Genomic DNA, 21,977 nt, shown 5'->3' with positions numbered 1-21,977 from the left:
AAAGCCCTAGCTCTCGAAGCTTTGTATTATAACCCTGTGAAAGCCCTAGCTCTCGAAGCTTTGTATTATAACCCTGTGGAAGCCCTAGCTCTCGAAGCTTTGTATTATAACCCTGTGAAAGCCCTAGCTCTCGAAGCTTTGTATTATAACCCTGTGGAAGCCCTAGCTCTCGAAGCTTTGTATTATAACCCTGTGAAAGCCCTAGCTCTCGAAGCTTTGTATTATAACCCTGTGAAAGCCCTAGCTCTCGAAGCTTTGTATTATAACCCTGTCGAAGCCCTAGCTCTCGAAGCTTTGTATTATAACCCTGTGAAAGCCCTAGCTCTCGAAGCTTTGTATTATAACCCTGTGAAAGCCCTAGCTCTCGAAGCTTTGTATTATAACCCTGTGAAAGCCCTAGCTCTCGAAGCTTTGTATTATAACCCGAAAGGGTTAGTGATAGTCCTAGCTCTCGAAGCTTTGTAAAGTCAGCCATAATCAATGGTTGATGGAAATCCTAGCTCTCGAAGCTTTGTAAAGTCAACCGTAATCAATGGTTGATGGAAATCCTAGCTCTCGAAGCTTTGTATTATAACCCGAAAGGGTCTGTGAAAGTCCTAGCTCTCGAAGCTTTGTATTATAACCCGAAAGGGTTAGTGATAGTCCTAGCTCTCGAAGCTTTGTATTATAACCCGAAAGGGTCTGTGAAAGTCCTAGCTCTCGAAGCTTTGTATTATAACCCGAAAGGGTTAGTGATAGTCCTAGCTCTCGAAGCTTTGTATTATAACCCGAAAGGGTTAGTGATAGTCCTAGCTCTCGAAGCTTTGTATTATAACCCGAAAGGGTTAGTGAAAATCCTAGCTCTCGAAGCTTTGTAAAGTCAACCGTAATCAATGGTTGATGGCAATCCTAGCTCTATAGGAGCTTTGTATGATGAAAGAGGTATCTTTGAAAGTAATGCATAATTTAGTGGCGTAGCGTGAGGGGGTGAAAGGATCTCTATTCTAGGGGATTAGATTGTACTGTTTAGTCGAAACTTGAAAGCGGTTACCTAACATTGTAATGCTGATAATATTCATCAAAGCTGCATTAAGTATGAGAGTTGAGAGAAGATTCTCGGAATTGAAATTGATCAAATGTATTAGTCTACAATGTCCAAGTCGAGATTAACAAATCTCCTTAACTTGACAATCAAACAATAGGTATAAATCAACTTTTATCACCATACTAAAGACTTTGCATTAAAAAAAAGCAAAATAAAAGTTTATTTAATGAAATACATTTCATTTTAATCCTTTAGAAAACAGTGAAACATTATCACAGCTTTATTACAGAGTTTAATAAGCATAACTGCGAAAAAAGGGAGGGCAGAAAATCTATTGTTGGCCTCGGGTGGGATAAAGTCACGCTACGCCACTGCTATAGAAAGGGTTGCCCAAATTGAGTTGAAGTGCTAGCTGTAGAAGCTTTGCATAGTAACTCGGAAGGGTTAGTGATAGTCCTAGCTCTCGAAGCTTTGTATTATAACCCGAAAGGGTTAGAGATAGTCCTAGCTCTCGAAGCTTTGTATTATAACCCGAAAGGGTTAGTGATAGTCCTAGCTCTCGGAGCTTTGTAAAATCAGCCGTAATCAATGGTTGATGGAAATCCTAGCTCTAGGAGCTTTGTAAAATGAACTTATAACCCAGATGGGTTTGAAGCTTTACTTTTTTAAGTTGTTGAAAACCCTAGCTGTAGAAGCTTTGTATTATAACCCTGAAGTAAAGGGTTGGTGAAAGTCCTAGCTCTCGGAGCTTTGTATGATCAGCCGTAATTAATGGTTGATGGAAATCCTAGCTCTAGGAGCTTTGTAAATTGAACTCACCCGAAAGGGTTGCTTGAACTGGAAACCTATTGCCCGAAAGGGTCGCTCAAATTGGAAACCTATTGCCCGAAAGGGTCGCTCAAATTGGAAACCTATTGCCCGAAAGGGTCGCTCAAATTGGAAACCTATTGCCCGAAAGGGTCGCTCAAATTGGAAACCTATTGCCCGAAAGGGTCGCTCAAATTTGAAACTTATTGCCCGAAAGGGTCGTTCAAATTGGAAACCTATTGCCCGAAAGGGTCGCTCAAATTTGAAACTTATTGCCCGAAAGGGTCGCTCAAATTAGAAACCTAAATTGCCTGAAAGGGTCGCTCAAATTGGAAACCTATTGCCCGCAAGAGTCGCTCAAATTGGAAACCTATTGCCCGAAAGGGTCGCTCAAATTGGAAACCTATTGCCCGCAAGAGTCGCTCAAATTGGAAACCTATTGCCCTCAAGGGTCGCTAAAATTGGAAACCTACTGCCCGAAATGGTCGCTCAAATTGGAAACTGTGGAAGTGGTAACTGTGATATCTAGATATGAAGGGTTGCTGAAAATGGTATGTTCAGTTGGCAGAGTTACTATTCTCTCATCAGATATAATTGGTAAGCCTATCGTTAAATATAAAAAAAAATCACTTCTGTGTTACGTATAGTGAACAAGTTTATTTACGTGAAGATGCGTTTGTACAAAGAGCGATACTAGTCGTATCCATATTAGTTATTACTAATGTTTAAATAAAAACAGATGAATAAAGTTTAGTTCACAATTTAACAAGAAGTGTTTTTTATCTTTAACATTATCACCTATGATGGGGTTTAAAACGTTTTTTTTACCATCGTAGAAAAAGGACGCTAACCATTATTGTATTGTGTGGGTGCAATCAAGAGTACAACGGGAATTGCAACGCATGCAACAGTTAGGCATCATAGTGCCCGTCACGGAGCTCACCGATTGGGTCCACCCAATCTTAATAGTGGAAAAACCAAAAGGAAGGTCACACCCGGAACCCTACTATCCAATGCCTACCGCTCAACAAATCTACGCTGATCTACACCGTCCTGGACGCGCAAAGTGCGTTCTGGCACATAGAGCTGGATGAACCAAGCTCTTACTTGTGTACATTCGCAACACCTTACGGACGATACAGATTCCTCCGGCTACCTTATGGTCTCTCCTCAGCGTCAGAATTATTTCCAGCAACTAGTGGTAGACAAGATAGAATACTTGGGCAACATCCTGTCCTCCAAAGGCCTCGAAATTTCACCAAAAAAAGTTCAAGCGAGTCAATGAATACCGTCCCCAACAGACAAAAAATCAATACCAAGATTCCTTGGCATGGTGAATTATTTGGCGAAATTCTTGCCCCAACACTCAACAATTACAGCTCCACTACGCGAGCTCCTGAAGAAAGAGGTCTCATTCATGTGGGACGCAAAGAGGGAAGCTGTCTTCCTAAAACCTAAACGTCTAATCTCCTCGTCCCCAGTACTGGCCTAATACAATTCGCAAGCCACCAGGACAATATCAGTAGAAAGCAGCCTAATAGGCGTCGGTGCAGTACTACTACAAAATGGTAAACCTGTTGAGTATGCTTCAACATCTTTCACCCGCACTCAACTAAACTACGCGCCAATAGAACGTGAACTTCTAGGCATAGTCTACGCGTGCGAAAGATCCCACTATTATGTCCTTGGAGTCCCCTTTATCCTACAGCCCAATCATAAACCTTTAATTGTCATCATTAAGACTCTCACCACGCATCCAGCGCTTTGTTCTTCGCCTGCTCAGATGCCAAATAATAACGATGGTTCACATACCTGGCACTCATTTACAAGTGCCCGTCAAGTTGTCACGCGCTCCTCAATCCACGACAGAAATTGACTCATCCTACTTAGAAACCGATGAGCCGGGAGTGTGGCTCTGTTTCAAGGAAAACAAACTCAATTCAACAACGCTACCGCATCTGAGCCAGCTGCACAAACGATTTTTTCTACATAAAAGAAGGATGGCCATCTGCATACGAAAAATTACACACCGAGTTAAAGCCGTTCTGGGCGATAAAAGAAGAACTTCATGTATCAGAAGGCCTAATTTACCGAGGGGATGCGCTTTACGTCCCGAAGTGCTCCGCCGTGATGCCATGACCCAAATTCACTTAGTTCATCAAGGAATAACCGCGTGCCTATCTAAAGCCAAGCTGTATCTCTACTGGCCACAAATGAAAAGAGACATCACAAAGTATGTCCAGAACTGTACAACTTGCCGAAAAAAGGGATCGTTCCAACACGCTATGCGCTTACGCCTCACGATGTACCTCAGCTACCCTCGCACACTGTTGGTGCGGATCTCTTCCACATCAATAATACAAATCTGATCATTCTAGTTGACTATTACTCCAAATGCGTAGAAGCTCGAGTGTTACGAAGCACTAATGATAAAGCGATAATAAAGTTCCTAAATCCACAATTCTGTCGATATGGTGCTCCGCAGAAATAGGTGTCTGTTAATGGTCCTCCCTTTAACTCGAGCTTTTTCAAGGGTTTACTCCAACAATGGGCAGTAGAACACGTAACATCCAGCGCATACCATTCATAAAAAGCAACGGTATGACAGAACGAACCATACAAACAATAAACAACCTGGCAATCAAAGCGCAACAGGAAGGTCGTGACCTACAGTATGTTCTTATGGAATATCGTTCGACGCCCATTGGAAAGCTACCGTCACCCAGCGAGATGTTAAAAGGACGCCGTACCTGAACACCGTTAACTATAAACAAAACAAACACTTCGAACGCACTTTTCAACTTGTCATATTCGCAAACCTTACTGGATTAAAAAACCCAATGATTAAACGTCAAAATCACGCGCACCGCACAATACCTGAAACCCTAAAGGCCGGGAGACCAGTATATTACCATGTCGGACCACGGTAATGGAAACCTGCAGAAGTACTACACGGAAGCAAAGAGCCCTTGTCGTATATCCTGAAGATAAATGACGGAAAAATATTGCGGAGAACTCACCACCAAATACGTCCGACACACCTACACAGTACGGTACCTCAAAGCGACTACGCTGAACCCAACACGGCACAAGAAGTACAACAGGTGGAGGCCAATTGTGTTAAGCATTTGAGGCAAACTTAAACCAATCTACCCGATCCTGCGGCCAATACTTACCGAACAACTTCAAGAGTCAGACTAGGAAGATTACCATCACCCATACAAAAACAGACTTCAATTTCAACAATTTATTCACCGACCTCGGCAACACAGAACACATCTCCAACACCACGACCCTTGCAAAATCAAATTTCAGTCTTAACAACTCAAACTCATTCACCGATTTCAGCAACAGAGATCCGATCTCCTACTATACTTCAAACGTCAAGACCAGACCAAAAGCAAATAGTGGTTGTAATTACACCGCGTAAAGTCGAACCGCCACGTACAACATCAATATCAAACATTAGGACTTTAAGTACTTCTGGCACGACGACTGCTCAGACGCTGAACGACGACTGCTCAGACGCTGAACGACGACTGCTCAGACGCTGGACAACACCCGAACAGCGCTACTCGAATTTCTCCGGGAACTTCCCCATTTCCCAAGACAATTTCTGTATCCGCCATACCCAGCACACGAGCACCATTTACACATTTACAGCAAGTACACAACAACCAAGGTCAACCCGAACAAGAACTAATATTTTCAATCCAAAACTTTTTCGTAATACTTAAATTTTTTAAAGAATGAAATATGTTATATGCTCCTGTTATATACTTTATTAATACACTTGATATATACTCTTGCTATATACTCTCAATAACATTATCATATATTGTTAGTCTCGCCACTAGTATTCCCTGATCTATTCCACTAGTGCGCGCCACCTATAGCGATTAACGAGGTTTCCTCATAAAGGAGCTAGCTACTTTGTAGTCAGTTTATAATGGACTCTTGATGAGCACAGGCAATAAATATTTTATTATTATTAATTCTGTCGACTTACTAAACATAAGTGGGTTTTCCCAGAAGCTTGTTTTTGACGTACGAGTGGTTGTTTTTTTTGGTTCGAATTAGCCATTAGTAGTTTTGCATAAATTGGTAGTAATGAAAATTAGAGATATGTTTAGGACATTTCATGTTGTTTTAATTAGGGAGACTAAAGATTAAATAAAGATTCATGATTTGAAAGTGAACTTTAAAATTACCGAGATAAACGCTAAGGTAAAAGAAACCCTTTCAGTTCTATAACCTTGAAAAACTGATAAGGAAAGTTCAATTTTTCGTTAGAACGGACACAAGATCTTCTCGTAAAGGTATGTTCTAATGGAAATTGTGTCTTACATATTTTATTCTGAATTAAACGTTATATAAGGCAAAGCTAGTGGTATGCATCAGAGAATAAAATTTAACATAGAACTTATATATTCTTTGTAAGTAATGATTTGAAACCTAGGATTAGCGGATGATTATATATTTTGACAATGTAGAGAAAACTATTCAATGACTTCAGCCCGAGGGGTCCGACGCTCCTTCAAATCTCGTACAGTAGAAGATTTTAAATCTTCAAATCTTAAAAATCTTCAAATCCCAGAAAATCTTTCAAATCCCGGAAAATCTTTCAAATCCCGGAAAATCTTTCAAATCCCAGAAAATCTTTCAAATCAAAGAAAATCTTTCAAATCAAAGAAAATCTTTCAAATCCCAGAAAATCTTTCAAATCAAAGAAAATCTTTCAAATCAAAGAAAATCTTTCAAATCAAAGAAAATCTTTCAAATCAAAGAAAATCTTTCAAATCCCAGAAAATCTTTCAAATCCCAGAAAATCTTTCAAATCCAAGAAAATCTTTCAAATCCAAGAAAATCTTTCAAATCCAAGGAAACCTTTCAAATCCCAGAAAATCTTTCTAATCCTTGATAAAGCTTTCCAATCTCACAACTTCCATAAATTTTAAAAATCCATAAAAAAATAAATCGAAAAATTCCCGATCTTTCAATCTTCACTCCCATAGTCTTTCATTCTTCAAATCAACGTTCAAATATTCTCAAGTTTTAAATCCACACAGACAGTTATCCCACGTGACTGCTACATTTCTTGGAGCGTTCTCATAGCTGACTACATAAAGCCCGTATGTTCCCGGGGTTTAAGCAGCGATGAACGGAGTGCTTCCCTCCCGCGAAAGGACTTCATAGACTCTTCCATTTACTAGCCTTGAGTCAACCGTTCCATAACTTCCATTCCCATTCCCCATTTTGGACGATACCAAATTGACTGTTTTTAAAGGGGTGATTACTAGTATCGCACGAGAAAAAGTTATATATGGCATGTTTCAAAAGAGTTGTTTAAAATAACTAAGCCTACCGAAAAAAGGTCTTAAAATTAATATTATCATATTGCTCTCAAATTCTTATCCCAAAACAAATCTTCAAATCCTCTAATAAATCTTCAAATTATCGAATCCCTAGACAATTTTTTAAATCTATATCTATATAAATCCTTACTTACTGAATGATAGACTGATAATCAAGGCTCAGCCCAAACCGCTTGCCCTAGAAGGCTGAAAATTTGTAGGAACGCTACTCATAAGTAATTTGCCGCCATCCTAATAAATGGGGCCTAGAAATGTAAAAAAAACTTCTCTACGCAACAGAGTCCGCGCGTTTCAACGGATTTCACTCATATTTAGTACACTGGTTTCCTTTAATGATAAACTTATGCTTTAACCTATAGACGGGCTGAAAGGTCTTTCGGGTGCTCTTTTTTTCCATCTTTTTAAATAGCGGCCTAAAACTTCAAAACCTTTCTTTATGGAATAATGTCAGTATGAAAAGCAATAAAAAATGTCCCGACGGGCTGACGGGCAACGCCGAGTGCCTAATTTGCTCCTAGGGTGCTACAAAAATATTAGTCATCAGTAAAATATACCAACTCTTTATATCGTTTTGTTTATTACACGCTAGTCCTTAATAAATCTTCAAATCCGTAATAAATTTTCAAATCCTTAATTAATCTTCAAATCCTTAATAAATCATCGAATCGTGAACAAATCTTCGAATCCTGAACAAATCTTCGAATCCTGAACAAATCTTCGAATCCTGAACAAATCTTCGAATCCTGAACAAATCTTCGAATCCTGAACAAATCTTCGAATCCTGAACAAATCTTTAAATCCTGAACAAATCTTTAAATCTTGAACAAATCTTTAAATCCTTAACAAATCTTTAAATCCTAAACAAATCTTTAAATCCTGAACAAATCTTTAAATCCTTAGCAAATCTTTAAATCCTAAACAAATCTTTAAATCCTTAGCAAATCTTTAAATCCTAAACAAATCTTTAAATCCTTAACAAATCTTCCAATCCGTAACAAATCACAAATCAAAGAATAGTGCATAGATTTCAAATCTCGTACACATTTTTAACGAGTGACGGACCCCTCGCTTCAGCCTCGTTAGACAAAACAAAGCGAAAAAATGTTGGTCTAGTATTTCGATATTGAGTCGTATATTAGTCTTTTCCACCGACTCGGAGAGGTAATATTTTGGTTTTCCCAACTTGTATCATTCTTTATTTGAAAAAAGTGTTGGCAATGTATATTTTTTAAATATGACGGAATTGCTGTTGGTATGATAGCGCCCTATTTGCGAAAAAAACCTTTTTTTAAACAGTTGATTCATTCTTTGATAGAATTTCGAAGGAAGAAGTTAAGTGTTAGATTTGCTCGATTAATTTTGTTCGGCAAATAATATAATTAAGCCTTACGTATTACTGAAGGAGATTGATTTTGCCAACCTGTGTGAGTATTTAAGGAGATTGATTTTGCCATCCTTTGTGAGTATTTAACTGAATAATAAAATGGAGGAAGATAATAATTTAAGTAAAGAGGAAATCAGAAAACGAAAGGCAAGGGAAAGAATGAGGGCAAAAAGGTCAGATCCCGAATTTAGGAAACGCGAAAATGAAAGGAGAAGAGCGTTAGCCGCGGAAAAATAGGCTGTTTCTGGAACAGGTTCTAGCACGCAAAATGTTGGTCCTACCACGAGGCCAGTTGGCCATGATCGTACGAAAGATAATGCATTAAATAAATGTTCTATTGAAAGTACTGTAGGCGTAGGCATATCTATTAATAAGGAACCCAATAATGTACAAAATGTTAATGCTAATATTAGTGAAATCATCGAAAGCGATGAACAAGTACGAGCCTAGCTTATGTGTGATTGGGTTGTGGCTTCCATGTTTTGGGGACATTTGCTTTTTGTGTGGCGAGGTGTGATTCAGCTTTGATATGGACAAATGTTACAAATCATACTGGTAGACTAAGAATACGGTTGAGGTATAGCGAGAGAGTAGAGTTTCCACAGCAATTGAGAGATATTGAAAAGGCTTGAACAATTGACTATTTTAAAATTGAATTCCTGCACTTGCAAAGAATTAAAAAAGCGATAGATGCATATATTTAGGTTGTTTAAGGGGTAGTGATAGTCATCACCACTCGGAGAGGTAATATTTTGGCTTTCCCAACTTGTATTCAGTAGTTGAGCAATTGACGATAAATTTGAAAATGCTAATCCTATACGAAACGTGTATTTGTTTTAAGACCCCCATTTAACTTGGGTTTATAGGGCCTTGGGTTATCAGAAACTTTTGAAGTGGGCGAATTGGCGACTGATAAGATACAACCTTTGCAGGGGAGGATCAGATCTTAGAATTCCAGGATCCAGGGGGGGGGGCTCTTTTTTAAACTAGGCGGGTGGTTGCCCCCCCCCTGGATCCTGGAATTCTAAGATCTGATCCTCCCCTGCAAAGGTTGTATCTTATCAGTCGCCAATTCGCCCACTTCAAAAGTTTCTGATAACCCAAGGCCCTATAAACTAAAGTTAAATGGGGGGGGGGTCTTAAAACAAATACACGTTTCGTATAGGATTAGCATTTTCAAATTTATCGTCAATTGCTCAACTACTGAATAAAATTAAACTCGGAACTGAACTGATTATATAAGGTACGATTTTTGAATTTCCCACCGACAGTTCCTTATCATGCTGATAAGGAAGTAAACAAATAAAGCACTTGGAATTCGGAAATCAGTCCCTTCTCTGTAAGAGTTGTGACTTATCAATCATTGATGGTACGATAAATTTTGTTTAGGAGAATAAGTGCATTTTTGGTAGACTGTATGTAAAGTGATGTAATCAATCCCTTAGTGAAACTTTGAACGGAAATAGTGAAGCTTTGAACGGAAATAGTGAAGCTTTGAACGGAAATAGTGAAACTTTGAACAGAAATAGTGAAACTTTGAAAAGAAATAGTGAAACTTTGAAAAGAAATAGTGAAACTTTGAAAAGAAATAGTGAAACTTTGAAAAGAAATAGTGAAACTTTGAACGCAAACTGTGAAACTTTGAACGGAAGGGTAGGCCGGGCCCCTCTCTCCTCCTCGTACATGAAAAATGAATAAGAGTAGGAAAAATTTGGAGAAGAATACTTTAACATAATTATAATTATATTTATTTTATTTTCAACAGCATTCAAAAATTTATATAAAAAAAAGCAAAAAAAAATAGCAAGTTTACAAATATTTACATATACAAATTTACACGAAAGATATTTAAAAAAAAAGTTATAAAATTCTAAGATATTAAAGTTACACAGTTCTAAGATATTTGAAAAAAATAATTTACATAAAGCGAGAAACCGGGCTATGCCACGGAGGAAAACTCGCTTTTATAGATCCCTAATTTTAAAATGTCCTAACGAGTAAGTAGACACACCGTCGATGATGTATCGCTTGTCATCGCACGGGTTCAATGCGAGTTTCTTTTGGGTGACGGAAAACAGTTCATGTTTCAAACTCACAATTCTTTTCATCTCTTCCACGGTGAGTTTACGTTGAAGTAGGCATTCCTTGTAGTCGGCATGACGAATCTTCTTCTTAACCACACGACGACAAATTCCCTTCGCCGTCTTCTTTTCCCCTTTCGACGACAAGATGGAGTACATCTTCGGACGGAGTCCGCAGAACTCCTGAATCGGTACTCCATTAAGCTCGTCTTTGAACTTGCCGAGAACCTTCTTGTTCTTCTTGCTGAACAAGGGATGGTCTCGAGGGTAATCGGAGAAGTCGTACATCTCCTTGTTTTCGGCAAAGTCTCGGGGCAGATCGTCGGTGAAGATTTGGTAGGTCAGGGAATCTGTGTCTGTGAAGAGAAGCTTGGCGGCTTCCCCATATTTAGCTCTCACGGTGTTGTAATGGAAATCGTACATAACCAGTTTAGACAAGTCTAAAATGGTGAAGCCCGTATAAATGGGTCGGTCCAAGGTTAAGGATTTCTTCAGTTGGTGAATTCCAACTAGGTCGTTCTTGAAAACTGTAAACCTTTCGAACGCCGGAGAACTCGCCTTCTTGATTGCCATCTCCCGGGTTTGCACAAGGTCGAAATTTATGCGGTTACGTAGATTCTCCATCGTCTTCCCGAACACAGAGTTGTTGCATAGTTTGAAGAAATCCTTTTCGAACGCGTTAGCGGCCATCTTCCGCTTCTCCGTGTTAAACTCGATAAAGGGTTTTAACCAAGCCCCTTGTTCAAACGTGAGAATACGGTGAACCTTCCCTAATTTCATACCTTTAGCGAGGTAGAACTTTAGATTTCGGTAATGGAGCACGTATTTTTCTCTGTTATAAAGCGAGGGGACTAATTTGGGAAGACTATCTTTAATTTTCAGTTTTAATTTGTTCAATTGATCTATTGAATATGGAGATAGTTCGCCGGCGGTAACAACACGTCTTTCAGGGGCGAGGGGGAGACAATTATGCTCTACGTGTAAACTGTCCGGGTATTCAAGATCCACCTCTAGAATGAAACCCTGAGGGTCATCGTCGGGTTGGTTAAGAATAACTTCTCTGGTGAAATCTTCACATGGCTGCAACCATCGGAAACCCCTCATAGGTAAATGGTGACACATTACTGTTCCATAAAGATTGTTACAGTCCAGGTAAGTGATGTAGGAACTAGGTTTCGAAGCGTCGTAGGTTTCAGGAAGATGTTTGTTATTCGCCTCAGCCAACCTGTGGGTTATCAGAGAAACTCCTCCCCTAATTCCCTTCTCGATAAATAGGTGCATATCAGGGTCTAAAAGAAGTTCTAATTTAACTCCAGTCATACGTAAAGCGCTCTGCCAAGCAAAACCGGGACCGGTAAAGGCGTGAGCGCAGTCTAATTTGTAATATTCCAAGCACATGGCTCGGAAGTTTTCAAATACGTCAGCCAAGAGTAAAACGTCGGTTTTGACGTATAAATCATGGTACTCGCCGAGGTTAGCGATCCTGAATTTTTCCCAAACTGTTTGGGCTTGGGAATAATCCTCGTCACTAACCTTTTCATCGGTGAGCGAGTTGAAAAAATCCTCCTTCGGTGGTAACTCCGTCTCGTCAAATTTCTCCTCGCGATCGAAATAGTCATACGGGTAGACTTGTTTCCTCAGTAAATGCTCCACTTCGTCCGGTTTGAAAACAGAGTTTAGGCATTTGAACTTGTCCGCACCTCCCTTGGCCAAGTTAGAAACGAGGGAGTCGAGCGAGGCTGGCATAAACCTGATAGAGTCTAGAAAGCGTAGATTTCCCAGAGAAAACGAAATGTAAGTCTCGGAATTCGTCGGGATACACTTAATTTCTTGATGTTTAAAGAGTCCGATTTTGTCCATTATCAAGTGAGCATCATAGCGGGATAGGTTATGCATGAACACCGGAACGAATTTCAATGTCTTCAACTTGAGGTTACAGGTATTATGAGCCGCTCCTCTGTAGGACCCATCTGTATGGTCGTGGTCCCGAACTTTGCAGTTATCATGGGTGAACGCCTTCCCGCATAGGTAGCAGACTTGGGCTGATACAAATTCCGTCATTTCCGAGTTTGTCAGGTTCATGGGTACGTTGGCTTTTATTTTCCCCTGGTTGATTTCATCTTCACGAATAAGGTTTTGTAAAAACCTTTCCGCCGCGTCCATTCCTCTGTACGTCACTGGTTTTGACACTGAACCGTCTTGTCCAACGATGACGTAGCTGAACCCGCAGGCAACGTGTTGGGAGGTTTTCGTGGAAGAAGAGAGGGTAGCGTCCTGATCGCATCCCTGTATTTTACTTAAGATTGACTCGAAATCCGCGTAGATGACGAACTTCACCTAATGGAACAGAAAAATTGGAAACATTTTATTCCATGGCACACTTTATCGCGCGCTTCTTATGTATTAGTAAAACCAAAAGTGGATGACAAAACTTACTTTTTGCTCCCAGGCGATGTTTTTGAACTCTAGGATGGGCTCCTTGAAAGGCATTTTGATTTTCTGGGGGTCGTGTGAGCTACACTCTTTGACGTGCTCTTCATGTCTTTGCTCTGAGCCGAAGCCGGAGAAACGATGCAGACAATAACGACAGTAGAAGGCTCTACCGTTATGTGCGGTGAATGACGATAGAAGCCGACTCAAGCTACGAATCAAACAAAAATGCTTCTCAGCCCCCTGAGATAGTAGCAGCAGATCTATTTGACGCGCATCGTCGACCCTGTTCGAGCTCACATAAAGGGGGAAAACCTCATCCTCATAACCATAGATGCTAACTGATAAGTTATTAACCTGTTCAAACCTTTCTAAAACAGCTACATTAACTTGTACAGGGAATGTGATTCCTGTCAATTCTAACTCGTTTTGAAAAGGGAGATAATTTTCTACGCAATTCGGGTTATTTCTAAAATTAACAGGATGTAAATGAGCTAAAATTGACCATAGAAAACACTTATTATCATGGTTTTTAACATTAAGAATAGCTTTCTTAGACACGAGTTTTTTGGGGGTTTCGAAATACGTACCCCCGTGTAAAGGCATATATGCAATTATGTTAATTTGTAGAAACATAATTCTATCTAATGACCAACCGCTACCTTGCGCTTCAAACTCTTCCATTAACCGTTTTAATGTTACTATCCCCTGATCTATTTGTCCCGGAATAACGTCGGGGGTTAAAATAATAAGATTGCGCGTTCTATGGTATATTAGAGTTTCTACATCCTGTTCCGAATTTCAATCATTGATGGTACGATAAATTTTGTTTAGGAGAATAAGTGCATTTTTGGTAGACTGTATGTAAAGTGATGTAATCAATCCCTTAGTGAAACTTTGAACGGAAATAGTGAAGCTTTGAACGGAAATAGTGAAACTTTGAACGGAAATAGTGAAACTTTGAACGGAAATAGTGAAACTTTGAAAAGAAATAGTGAAACTTTGAACAGAAATAGTGAAACTTTGAAAAGAAATAGTGAAACTTTGAAAAGAAATAGTGAAACTTTGAAAAGAAATAGTGAAACTTTGAAAAGAAATAGTGAAACTTTGAAAAGAAATAGTGAAACTTTGAAAAGAAATAGTGAAACTTTGAAAAGAAATAGTGAAACTTTGAAAAGAAATAGTGAAACTTTGAACGCAAACTGTGAAACTTTGAACGGAAGGGTAGGCCGGGCCCCTCTCTCCTCCTCGTACATGAAAAATGAATAAGAGTAGGAAAAATTTGGAGAAGAATACTTTAACATAATTATAATTATATTTATTTTATTTTCAACAGCATTCAAAAATTTATATAAAAAAAAGCAAAAAAAATAGCAAGTTTACAAATATTTACATATACAAATTTACACGAAAGATATTTAAAAAAAAAAGTTATAAAATTCTAAGATATTAAAGTTACACAGTTCTAAGATATTTGAAAAAATAATTTACATAAAGCGAGAAACCGGGCTATGCCACGGAGGAAAACTCGCTTTTATAGATCCCTAATTTTAAAATGTCCTAACGAGTAAGTAGACACACCGTCGATGATGTATCGCTTGTCATCGCACGGGTTCAATGAGAGTTTCTTTTGGGTGACGGAAAACAGTTCATGTTTCAAACTCACAATTCTTTTCATCTCTTCCACGGTGAGTTTACGTTGAAGTAGGCATTCCTTGTAGTCGGCATGACGAATCTTCTTCTTAACCACACGACGACAAATTCCCTTCGCCGTCTTCTTTTCCCCTTTCGACGACAAGATGGAGTACATCTTCGGACGGAGTCCGCAGAACTCCTGAATCGGTACTCCATTAAGCTCGTCTTTGAACTTGCCGAGAACCTTTTTGTTCTCCTCGCTGAACAAGGGATGGTCTCGAGGGTAATCGGAGAAGTCGTACATCTCCTTGTTTTCGGCAAAGTCTCGGGGCAGATCGTCGGTGAAGATTTGGTAGGTCAGGGAATCTGTGTCTGTGAAGAGAAGCTTGGCGGCTTCCCCATATTTAGCTCTCACGGTGTTGTAATGGAAATCGTACATAACCAGTTTAGACAAGTCTAAAATGGTGAAGCCCGTATAAATGGGTCGGTCCAAGGTTAAGGATTTCTTCAGTTGGTGAATTCCAACTAGGTCGTTCTTGAAAACTGTAAACCTTTCGAACGCCGGAGAACTCGCCTTCTTGATTGCCATCTCCCGGGTTTGCACAAGGTCGAAATTTATGCGGTTACGTAGATTCTCCATCGTCTTCCCGAACACAGAGTTGTTGCATAGTTTGAAGAAATCCTTTTCGAACGCGTTAGCGGCCATCTTCCGCTTCTCCGTGTTAAACTCGATAAAGGGTTTTAACCAAGCCCCTTGTTCAAACGTGAGAATACGGTGAACCTTCCCTAATTTCATACCTTTAGCGAGGTAGAACTTTAGATTTCGGTAATGGAGCACGTATTTTTCTCTGTTATAAAGCGAGGGGACTAATTTGGGAAGACTATCTTTAATTTTCAGTTTTAATTTGTTCAATTGATCTATTGAATATGGAGATAGTTCGCCGGCGGTAACAACACGTCTTTCAGGGGCGAGGGGGAGACAATTATGCTCTACGTGTAAACTGTCCGGGTATTCAAGATCCACCTCTAGAATGAAACCCTGAGGGTCATCGTCGGGTTGGTTAAGAATAACTTCTCTGGTGAAATCTTCACATGGCTGCAACCATCGGAAACCCCTCATAGGTAAATGGTGACACATTACTGTTCCATAAAGATTGTTACAGTCCAGGTAAGTGATGTAGGAACTAGGTTTCGAAGCGTCGTAGGTTTCAGGAAGATGTTTGTTATTCGCCTCAGCCAACCTGTGGGTTATCAGAGAAACTCCTCCCCTAATTCCCTTCTCGATAAATAGGTGCATATCAGGGTCTAAAAGAAGTTCTAATTTAACTCCAGTCATACGTAAAGCGCTCTGCCAAGCAAAACCGGGATCGGTAAAGGCGTGAGCGCAGTCTAATTTGTAATATTCCAAGCACATGGCTCGGAAGTTTTCAAATACGTCAGCCAAGAGTAAAACGTCGGTTTTGACGTATAAATCATGGTACTCGCCGAGGTTAGCGATCCTGAATTTTTCCCAAACTGTTTGGGCTTGGGAATAATCCTCGTCACTAACCTTTTCATCGGTGAGCGAGTTGAAAAAAGCCTCCTTCGGTGGTAACTCCGTCTCGTCAAATTTCTCCTCGCGATCGAAATAGTCATACGGGTAGACTTGTTTCCTCAGTAAATGCTCCACTTCGTCCGGTTTGAAAACAGAGTTTAGGCATTTGAACTTGTCCGCACCTCCCTTGGCCAAGTTAGAAACGAGGGAGTCGAGCGAGGCTGGCATAAACCTGATAGAGTCTAGAAAGCGTAGATTTCCCAGAGAAAACGAAATGTAAGTCTCGGAATTCGTCGGGATACACTTAATTTCTTGATGTTTAAAGAGTCCGATTTTGTCCATTATCAAGTGAGCATCATAGCGGGATAGGTTATGCATGAACACCGGAACGAATTTCAATGTCTTCAACTTGAGGTTACAGGTATTATGAGCCGCTCCTCTGTAGGACCCATCTGTATGGTCGTGGTCCCGAACTTTGCAGTTATCATCGGTGAACGCCTTCCCGCATAGGTAGCAGACTTGGGCTGATACAAATTCCGTCATTTCCGAGTTTGTCAGGTTCATGGGTACGTTGGCTTTTATTTTCCCCTGGATGATTTCATCTTCACGAATAAGGTTTTGTAAAAACCTTTCCGCCGCGTCCATTCCTCTGTACGTCACTGGTTTTGACACTGAACCGTCTTGTCCAACGATGACGTAGCTGAACCCGCAGGCAACGTGTTGGGAGGTTTTCGTGGAAGAAGAGAGGGTAGCGTCCTGATCGCATCCCTGTATTTTACTTAAGATTGACTCGAAATCCGCGTAGATGACGAACTTCACCTAATGGAACAGAAAAATTGGAAACATTTTATTCCATGGCACACTTTATCGCGCGCTTCTTATGTATTAGTAAAACCAAAAGTGGATGACAAAACTTACTTTTTGCTCCCAGGCGATGTTTTTGAACTCTAGGATGGGCTCCTTGACAGGCATTTTGATTTTCTGGGGGTCGTGTAAGCTACACTCTTTGACGTGCTCTTCATGTCTTTGCTCTGAGCCGAAGCCGGAGAAACGATGCAGACAATAACGACAGTAGAAGGCTCTACCGTTATGTGCGGTGAATGACGATAGAAGCCGACTCAAGCTACGAATCAAACAAAAATGCTTCTCAGCCCCCTGAGATAGTAGCAGCAGATCTATTTGACGCGCATCGTCGACCCTGTTCGAGCTCACATAAAGGGGGAAAACCTCATCCTCATAACCCTAGATGCTAACTGATAAGTTATTAACCTGTTCAAACCTTTCTAAAACAGCTACATTAACTTGTACAGGGAATGTGATTCCTGTCAATTCTAACTCGTTTTGAAAAGGGAGATAATTTTCTACGCAATTCGGGTTATTTCTAAAATTAACAGGATGTAAATGAGCTAAAATTGACCATAGAAAACACTTATTATCATGGTTTTTAACATTAAGAATAGCTTTCTTAGACACGAGTTTTTTGGGGGTTTCGAAATACGTACCCCCGTGTAAAGGCATATATGCAATTATGTTAATTTGTAGAAACATAATTCTATCTAATGACCAACCGCTACCTTGCGCTTCAAACTCTTCCATTAACCGTTTTAATGTTACTATCCCCTGATCTATTTGTCCCGGAATAACGTCGGGGGTTAAAATAATAAGATTGCGCGTTCTATGGTATATTAGAGTTTCTACATCCTGTTCCGAATTTCCCAATTCGCGCGTATAGCGAGCCCTAACAGTCAAATACCATTTAATCCCTCTATCTTGAGCTAGTTTGTTTCTTAAGTAATTTTCTATGGCGGCTCTATGTCTACCAATGTAAAGTTCCGTGCTAGTTTCCACGACTGCCGACGTAAATCTAGCGCAGAAAATCGCATTACGCAATACGTTTAACTCCTCCAATTGATCGAGAAGAGGCTCGACGGGTGTGGTAACCATGGGTTGAGGTTCGTCATTGGCTCGCTTGGTCTCCTCCCTGTCCATCAGGGCCTGTAAGGCCTGGTTTTCCTCACTGGTTAGATCGTCCAGTTTGTCGGGATCGTGAACTTCCTCGTGGTCCATCAGGGCTTGTAAGTCCGGATTTTCCTGACTGGTTAGATCGTCCAGTTCGTCAGGATCATGAACTTTCCCTTGGTCCATCAGCATGCGTCGAGCCCACGTTTCCTGCCTTGTCAGGTCGTCTAGAGTGAGGGCTGGCGACACTCTTTCGGCGTCGATCATAGGAGCGGGGTAGGTAACTGAGTGGTTGTTATGGGTCGAGGGGCCAGAAACGTCCTTGGGGTCTTCTATTTTACGTCTCTTAACACCGTGAAACTTAGCCTGGTGACTTACTAAGTTTTGACGCCTTGTGAAAGTTGCAGAGCAGTCATCACAAGAGAATTTAATTCCCTCATGTTTTTCACGATTATGTCTCATGAGATCCTTATTCCTTGCATACTGACTCTTGCAAACGTTACACTCAAACATTCTTACAATTTAAGTTTACTAAAACTGAACCTTAAATATATCTCTTCACGAGACTTGTGAAAGAAAGAAAAAATCTCACCCTTTGCAGATACTTTTATCGGTAAAAGTTCAGGATAATAGCTCGAGAACATTCAAGACTGGAGTCAGGAACAAAATAAAATGTTTTCTGATCTTTGGGGGTCTTTTTATAGTCTACTCATGTTTACTTTAGAAATATACGAAGGAAACACATCATCGAAAGTTAATATGGCACCTAGTGTTAAGCCTAACATGTAAGAGTAAGATAACATCCCTATCAAAGGACCTATTATCAGTGAAAGTATAGATTTAACATTGCCCTCGGAAAATATGATAAGGTACGCCAACGGGAATTCAGTGGCGTTATCTTAAAATTACACGCCAATTTTTCCTCCCTATCACGCCAATTTTCCCTCCTTATCACGCCAATTTTCCCTCCTTATCACGCAAATTTTACCTCCTTATCACAACAATTTCCCGCCATCATGAGATTTCAGGACAATTCCCGTTTGAAAGTGACACCCTGGCGGTATGCGACAACTGGGCGTCAAGTTTGAATGTGGCACCCTGGCGGTAGGCGGCAACCGGGCGGCTAAAGTCAATGACGCTTAATCTTTAAGCCTAACATATATAATTTCCCCCTTCCACCACGTTGTCGAAAGTCAACGTGACGTAGAAAGCCCCGAGTCACATGTAAGACAAGGGTTAGCGAAAAGTTCAATTTTCAACTCCAATATCGGAGATAATATGTATTCGTATTTACACTTTAATTGCATTCTAAACCATTTAGGTTTACGAAACTCATGGTTCACCCTGTCCTCTTGAGGAATCACGTACACCGTCGTATCCGAAAACCGTACACTCTTTTTTCCGTTCATATTTCCCGCCTACTTCGTTAAAAATGTTAAGCCTAACATAGTGTATTCCATTAAAATATTTTAGGTCAAACACAGTGTATTCAACGTCTCTGCTTTGCCTTACGTCAATGATACGCAATTTGAAGCAGGTGTTGGGATACTATTTAAGATAACGGTTCCAGCGTCATATTCAAGAAATTCGAGCCAATATACCCAGATATTTTTAAGACAGATAAGTGTAACGTATTGATTTAAAAATAAGAAGACGCCATTGAAAATGAAGAATTCCCCACACTTATTTACCCCATTGGTAGAGTATTTTTCCATACGTATTTCCCCCACCGCATTGTCAAAGTCGATAAGGTGCCCACAAATATCGGGTGCCACAAAATAATGATGTAATGAATTCTAGTTTCAGGTGAAGTTGTGGAAATATGACGCTCAGTCTTAAGCCTAACATATGTTTTCCCTTATCAAAGTCAATAAAGATAAGGCGCGCATGAAATATCTGGCGTCGGAGGGGAGATTGAAGCGACTTCAGCGATAACGGCGGCAACAGCGACATTGGCGGCAACGGCGGCATCGGCGGCAACGGCGGCAATTATGTTGAACTCTCAAATAGGTACTACTTATATGGGTCTTATAAATCCAATAGAGATCTTATAAACCCTATAGGGAATAGGAAATCTGAGAACTCTTCCGGTACAAATACCACGGGATGAACGAACAATTAGGGGAGATATAGATTCCGGTATATTAATGCCATTCTAAATATAACTTCAGCATTATTGCAAGGAGTGTCACGTAATTCAGAACATCTGTATATTTTTCTGGAATATTAAGGCAACGGTTTTTAAAGTGATCACTGTTTAATGGTGGGAGAGTAAATGAACAATAACTTCTCCCCTGCAACAAAAATCAACTGCGGGGACAGTACGAATTTTAACTAGCGGGACGGTTTTTTGGACCCCTGATTTGTGACTTTAGACCCTACCCTATAGTGCGAAATGTCCGCCCAGATAAGTGTCTTGCTATCCCAACATTTACTACGGTTGATTGCAAAATGCACTTTATGGATACAAAATTGGTAAGCGAATGGACAAGAAATTTGCAATCAAACGGTCAGAAAATCAGCTGGCGAATGAACTCAAAATTGGTAGTCTAGTGGACACAAAATTGGTTGTCTGGAGTACACGAAATTTGCAAGCAAACGGTCAGAAAATCGGCAAGCGGATGGACACGAAATCAACTGGTAAACGGTTATGAAATCGCAAGGTGAATAGACGCAAAATCGGTGTGAGGATGGACAACATAACGGCTGGCGAATGGACACGATATCGGCTGGGGAATGGATACGATATCGGCTGGCGAATGGACACGATATCGGCTGGCGAATGGACACGATATCGGCTGGCGAATGGACACGATATCGGATGGGGAATGGACACGATATCGGCTGGCGAAATGGACACGATATCGGCTGGCGAATGGACACGATATCGGCTGGCGAAATGGACACGATATCGGCTGGCGAATGGACACGATATCGGCTGGCGAATGGACACGATATCGGCTGGCGAAATGGACACGATATCGGCTGGCGAATGGACACGATATCGGCTGGCGAATGGACACGATATCGGCTGGCGAATGGACACGATATCGGCTGGCGAATGGACACGATATCGGCTGGCGAATGGACACGATATCGGCTGGGGAAATGGACACGATATAGGCTGGGGAAATAGACACGATGTCGGCTGGCAAAATGGACACGATATCGGCTGGGGAAATGGACACGATATCGGCTGGTAAATGGACGGTTCCAAAACATTCGATCGGAAAATTAGTTCGGAGGCCCCTTTCAACCGAACTCCCGCACTTTTGGCGACTTTCGTAAAATGGTAAATAGCTTCAAATGACTGCACTTAACGAAAGTGTTCATTGCTATTTAATCTCCGATAATAACAGAGGAGCAAAGTGATATGTTTTAGAACGATTTGAAGGTTTATCTAAATATAAGGGAAGGATGAAATTAGCCATAATCCGTAACATTTTCTTTGATATTATTGTAAAATCATGCTTATAAAGATAAATTTATTTTTAAATCTGGGTAAATTAACATGTTACAGTTAGTTGTTGAGATATAATGGATTTTTAAATAAAGTTTTGCTTGTAGTTCAAATTTACATCAGCAGAATCGTGGAACTTTAGTGGAGAATAGGTTTCGTTATTATTTGGGTTTTCTAAACCTTTATTTCAAGCGAAATCCTACACTTTGGGCCGTTCACGTAGAGTGTGGGAGTCGTGATCACTTGACAAGCATGCCGCTATCCATTGGCATTAAAGGAATCCACACA

The 21,977-nt window shown here is 40.4% G+C and overlaps 2 protein-coding genes across 2 annotated transcripts; both read right to left on the bottom strand.

Moving 5' to 3' along the window:
- Window positions 1–10,554: 10,554 nt before the first annotated feature.
- Window positions 10,555–13,785, bottom strand: LOC149713607 (uncharacterized). Its single transcript, XM_089844020.1, has 3 exons — window positions 13,692–13,785; window positions 13,108–13,595; window positions 10,555–13,008 (listed from the first exon to the last, which is right to left on the bottom strand). Exons 1-3 carry the CDS (start codon window positions 13,783–13,785, stop codon window positions 10,555–10,557), a joined length of 3,036 nt encoding a protein of 1,011 aa, XP_089700146.1.
- Window positions 13,786–14,525: 740 nt separating this feature from the next.
- Window positions 14,526–18,742, bottom strand: LOC149713606 (uncharacterized). The gene is made up of 4 exons (XM_089844014.1): window positions 17,773–18,742; window positions 17,550–17,676; window positions 17,189–17,468; window positions 14,526–17,089 (listed from the first exon to the last, which is right to left on the bottom strand). The coding sequence occupies exons 1-4, from the start codon at window positions 18,740–18,742 to the stop codon at window positions 14,636–14,638; spliced, it is 3,831 nt and encodes a 1,276-aa protein (XP_089700140.1). The 3' UTR covers window positions 14,526–14,635.
- Between the last annotated feature and the right edge of the window lie 3,235 nt (window positions 18,743–21,977).

The sequence above is a fragment of the Phalangium opilio genome, unplaced genomic scaffold (assembly GCF_054372755.1).
Source record: "Phalangium opilio isolate 3A_F unplaced genomic scaffold, DU_Popi_V2 ptg000009l_1, whole genome shotgun sequence".
NCBI classification, from domain to species: Eukaryota; Metazoa; Arthropoda; class Arachnida; order Opiliones; family Phalangiidae; genus Phalangium; species Phalangium opilio.
This window is presented reverse-complemented; position numbering and strand designations above follow the sequence as displayed.